The 4,457-nt window shown below is 49.5% G+C and overlaps 1 protein-coding gene across 1 annotated transcript in view; it reads left to right on the top strand.

Annotated features, from left to right (window-relative positions):
- Nucleotides 1–609: 609 nt before the first annotated feature.
- Nucleotides 610–4,457, top strand: part of LOC308174426 (F-box only protein 40-like) — a gene marked incomplete at both ends in the record, with an annotated part of 4,304 nt that continues 456 nt past the window's right edge. Inside the window, 6 exons of the mRNA XM_080549505.1 lie at nucleotides 610–618; nucleotides 905–1,400; nucleotides 1,539–2,083; nucleotides 2,622–2,908; nucleotides 3,844–3,975; nucleotides 4,129–4,456. Of these exons, the coding sequence (XP_080405631.1) occupies nucleotides 610–618; nucleotides 905–1,400; nucleotides 1,539–2,083; nucleotides 2,622–2,908; nucleotides 3,844–3,975; nucleotides 4,129–4,456 (1,797 nt within the window). The remainder of the gene's footprint in view (nucleotides 619–904; nucleotides 1,401–1,538; nucleotides 2,084–2,621; nucleotides 2,909–3,843; nucleotides 3,976–4,128; nucleotide 4,457) is intronic.

Raw genomic sequence — 4,457 nt, 5'->3', positions numbered from 1 at the left:
CCTGGGCCACTCCCTGGGCCACTCCCTGGGCCACTCCCTGGGCCACTCCCTGGGCCACTCCCTGGGCCACTCCCTGGGCCACTCCCTGGGCCACTCCCTGGGCCACTCCCTGGGCCAGTGACAGGGTGTAGATGAAGCACTTGGGGAACACTCCCTGGGCCAGTGACAGGGTGTAGATGAAGCACTTGGGGAACACTCCCTGGGCCAGTGACAGGGTGTAGATGAAGCACTTGGGGACCACTCCCCGGGCCAGTGACAGGGTGTAGATCTGAGCCTGCAAACTGCGACACTTTAAATGAATGTGCAATAACACTATGTGCAATATGACAACCCTAGTCGTCTTATCTGTACAGTATAGTATAGTGGATAGTGTACATAGCCTTTATTTATGTAAACCAGCTCCTTTCCCTTCTTGTTTTTTTAGTTTTTTTTTCTTTCCTAGCACCAGGGGAGCCACCCCTCCCAAATTTCGTTGTTTGGTACCTGTACTATAAGCAATGACAATAAAGACCATTCATTCATTCATTCATTCATTCATTCATAGATGTCAGTGTAGGCCAGGGTCAGTGGTCTTCAACTATTCAACTATCATTGGAACAAAATAAGCCAATGCAATTAGTAAAACAAATGAAATATAAATATAAAATAAAATCAAAAGATCTAAAATCTCTCTCTCTCTCTCTCTCTTTCTCTCTCTCTCTTCCTTTCTCTCTCTCTCTTCCTTTCTCTCTCTCTCTCTCTCTCTCTTTCTCTCTCTCTCTCTCTCTCTCTCCCTCTCTCTCTCTCTCTCTCTCTCTCTCTCTCTTTCTCTCTCTCTCCCTCTCTCTCTCTCCCTCTCCCTCTCTCTCTCTCTCTCTCTCTCTCTCTCTCTCTCTCTCTCTCTCTCTCTCTCTCTCTCTCTCAGAGTCGTCGTTCCCGTCCCTCTGGTGTGCCTCTGCACCGTCACTGTGAGAGCTGCTTCAGCCGCTGTTGCAGAGCCCCAGTGGAGGTCTCTGTGTCCTGTGTGATCATCCCCTGTCGCCTGCTGTGCGGCGCCCATTTCCACCTGTGCAAAGAGCAGGAGCATGCGCTGCTCTGCCCCAACGAGAGGGTTCCGTGCATCAACGCAGACTACGGCTGCCCAATCGAAATGCCCCGATCCTGGCTGGCTCCCCACCTACAGGCCTGTCCCGCCAGCGTTGTGTGTTGCTCCATGGAGTGGAACCGTTGGCCAGCAGAGGACGCACAAGCGCACACACACCCCGCCTTGCAGGAGAACCTAATGAGGGAGGAGGGGGCAGGGCAGGAAGGGGGGCTGGACCTGGCCACGGCTCTGAGAGACCAGGACCACCTGTTTCACTTACTGAAGATGAAGAAAATCTTCCCCGAGCTGATTGAGAAGGTGGTAGAGGAGGAGAGAGAGGAGGAGGAGGAGAAGGAGGAGGAGGAGGAGAAGGAGAGGAAGGAGAGGGAGGAGAAGAAGAGAAATGCCCTGAAGGAGGAAGCAGAGGGAGCTGTGGGTGGGGTATCTCTCCCTAACGGGGTGATTGAGACCCCAGGATCTGGGAGTACCTGCTGGTCGGGTGCCTCCTCTGCAGAGGAGGTGAAGGAGCAGGTGGAGTGGGAGAAGGAGCTGAGCCAGGAGGAGAGAGAGGAGCTGGCCAGGGGCGGGGGAGTGGACTCAAAAGGTCTGTCCAGGAACAGCGCCTGGGAGCGCATGTTCAGCATGGAGAAGGGAGGCTGCGTGCAGGCTGGCAAGGTGGCAGCGGCTGGGGCTCAAGGTTCTGGGGTTAAAGGTCAACACTTGGGTACTCTGATGGAGGAGGGTACGGAGACGCAGACACTGACCACCGCAGGGGCACAAACACACATGGACAGCCTGTGTATTGCCTCTACCTATCCACCAGGAGGCCCAAGGTTCGTCTATGGTCATCTGGAGCCTATGAAGATCATCACAGTGCGCACGTTTAAAATCCCCACCAGCTATAATGCCAAGCAAGGGCACATTCGCAACCCCAACTTCTTCAAGCGGGTGAGCTGCGGGGTGGACACCAGTGACCTGGGGGTGACACTGGAGGACATTCCCTGCTGGGAGGAGGTGCAGGTGAGAGTTCCAACTACATCCTTTTGTTAATACAGTCAACTCCTGGTGTACAGTAGCGTACAGTCATGTTTTTATTTAACCTTTATTTATGCTGGTGAGTTTCATTGAGATAAGGAGAGACCTCGCTGGGACTGGTTAGGGACATTGCGCCAACGTTGAATAAGAAACCCTGAGGGCCCCGTAAATTAACCTCTCCCTAAACACACTGTCAAACATACATGTACTGCACTGTGGTCCTATGTTGGCCAGTTGGTAGAGCATGAGACTAGCAACACTAACTGTGGGTTTGATTCCAATATATCCAAAAAAGTGTACACTCTGGCATACAGTATATTAGATATTATCTATATTATTATAGATTAGGAACTGGAGCATGCAGATATGAAGAGAAAGTTAGAATTGTGTAATTTATATTGGGAGTGATCAAAAGTAGGCATTTACTCATTTGAATGAGGATTGATGGAAGTCATGGTTGGGAAAGCAAGGACAGTACGGTGAAACGATAACATGGTGTAAAGTGTTACATTTGTGCTTACAGGCCACCCTGTTGTGTTCTCTGGAGAAGGAAATGAGGGGTCACCTCATCGCTGAGTCTTCCTACACAGACGCTATGTTTCGGGATCAGGGGACACAGACCTATAACTTCCTGTCCATTCCGTTCGGGCGCGAGGCTTCTCTGGCCGACGTGACGGCGGACAGGCCCGCGGAGCTCCGCCTGCAGCTGCAGACAGAGAGTGTGACCAGCAGACACAACAAGGTCACCTCCGCCTTCACCTTCCTCTGTGGACACACCTTCCAACGCAGAGAGTACCCCAAACACTTCAGGTGACTGTTGTGCTCGCCTCTGTAATGTGCTGTAATGTGTCCTTATGAAGCAGTATTATACAGTTCTACACTAGAGTATACAGTGCCCTGCGTAAGTAACGAGACAGTGAAGAACTCCTGGCAAGCCTCGGTTTCCTTGACTGATTTATTTGGTCCTAATGTTGACAGGCATCAATAGCAGACTCCAAAGGCAAAGGCTTCTTTTAAAAAAAAATATCATATTTTATTTTTGTTTTTCATATTACATATTATGTTTTTCATATTACAAATGTCTAAGTGTTGAAGTGCCCACTCGATATAACAAACAACAGTTTTAGGGTCATTAAATACTTATAATTTGTGAATTGGATTCACTGTATCGTCTTCCGTCCTGCTTCGTGGCTATGGGTTAGTGATACAAGGCTTGTAAACAAACGTACGTTTTAGGACATGTTCAAAAGCAAGATCTGTGTGATCATTTAATTATGTGTAGTTATGTGTTTTTAGTATGTTGATGTTCTATCAGCATGTTAGATGTTCATAGCAATGTTCTTTCGTAGCTGCTAGCTAGCTACCAACGCGATGGTAGCAAACCTTTTGGATTCACCAGACCCTGTCACATGATGTGACACAACACACCTGACTAACCAGAAACTCCTGTCAAGCCAATTGTCACATGACTTTTCGTGACCTGAAATAGAGGAATGTATAATCAGTGGAGTCATTTCTAAATGATGAAACCAACAATCCAAATCCTATGTTTTGGAGTATAACTAGAGAAAATAAGAACAACATTTTCACTTTCCCATTAATTACTGAACGCAGGGCCCTGTATATTGCCATTGCTTTTGTTGATTGGCTGTTAAAAGCACCTTGAGATTTTGTATACATTTGTTTTCGGAAAGTTTGCTTTACACATGAAATTAACCGTTTCCTGTCATAACATCGTCATTCAGGAATGTGCACGCAGACATCCAGACGTGTGTGAGTGGTTGGTTTGAGCAGAGGTGTCCCCTGGCCTACCTGGGCTGTACCCACATCCAGAGGAGGTTCCAGCCCTCCACACACACAGCCACAGTCACCTACAAGTGAGCAACACTGCAAATCATACAGAAAAAAACGTTGTTTCTGAAAGATCGTATTTTGTAAATAATTCAGTATTCGCATATGTAGTTCGGTAAACTCTCCCATAGCAATGCACAAGCCCCTTACTTTGTTTCTCGTAACACCGTCCCCTCCAGCCAGGAGATGAGCAGCTTCAACCTGCGACCGTGCCTCCCTGCCTCTCTAGGGGAGGGGGCGCAACCCCTCGGGAACCCACAAGAGCCCCTCACAACCCTCAGGAAGAGGGGGGGAGGAGGGGGGGACTGGCTGAGTGCTCTGCCCTATGAGGTGCTGTGCCACATGGTGAGCTTCCTGGACAGCCTGTCCCTGTCCCAGCTGGCCCTGGTGTCCCGCCTCATGAGGGAGGTGTGTTCCTCTCTGCTACAGGAGAGGGGGATGGTCACCCTACACTGGGAGAAAAAGACCTACTCACACGGGGGGGCCAAGTGGAGGGTCAAACAGAGGG

This window comes from Nansenia antarctica (genome assembly GCF_963989245.1).
Source record: "Nansenia antarctica genome assembly, chromosome: 20".
NCBI lineage: Eukaryota > Metazoa > Chordata > Actinopteri > Argentiniformes > Microstomatidae > Nansenia > Nansenia antarctica.
Note: the sequence above shows the minus strand (reverse complement) of the source record. Positions and strands in the feature narration are given on the sequence as shown.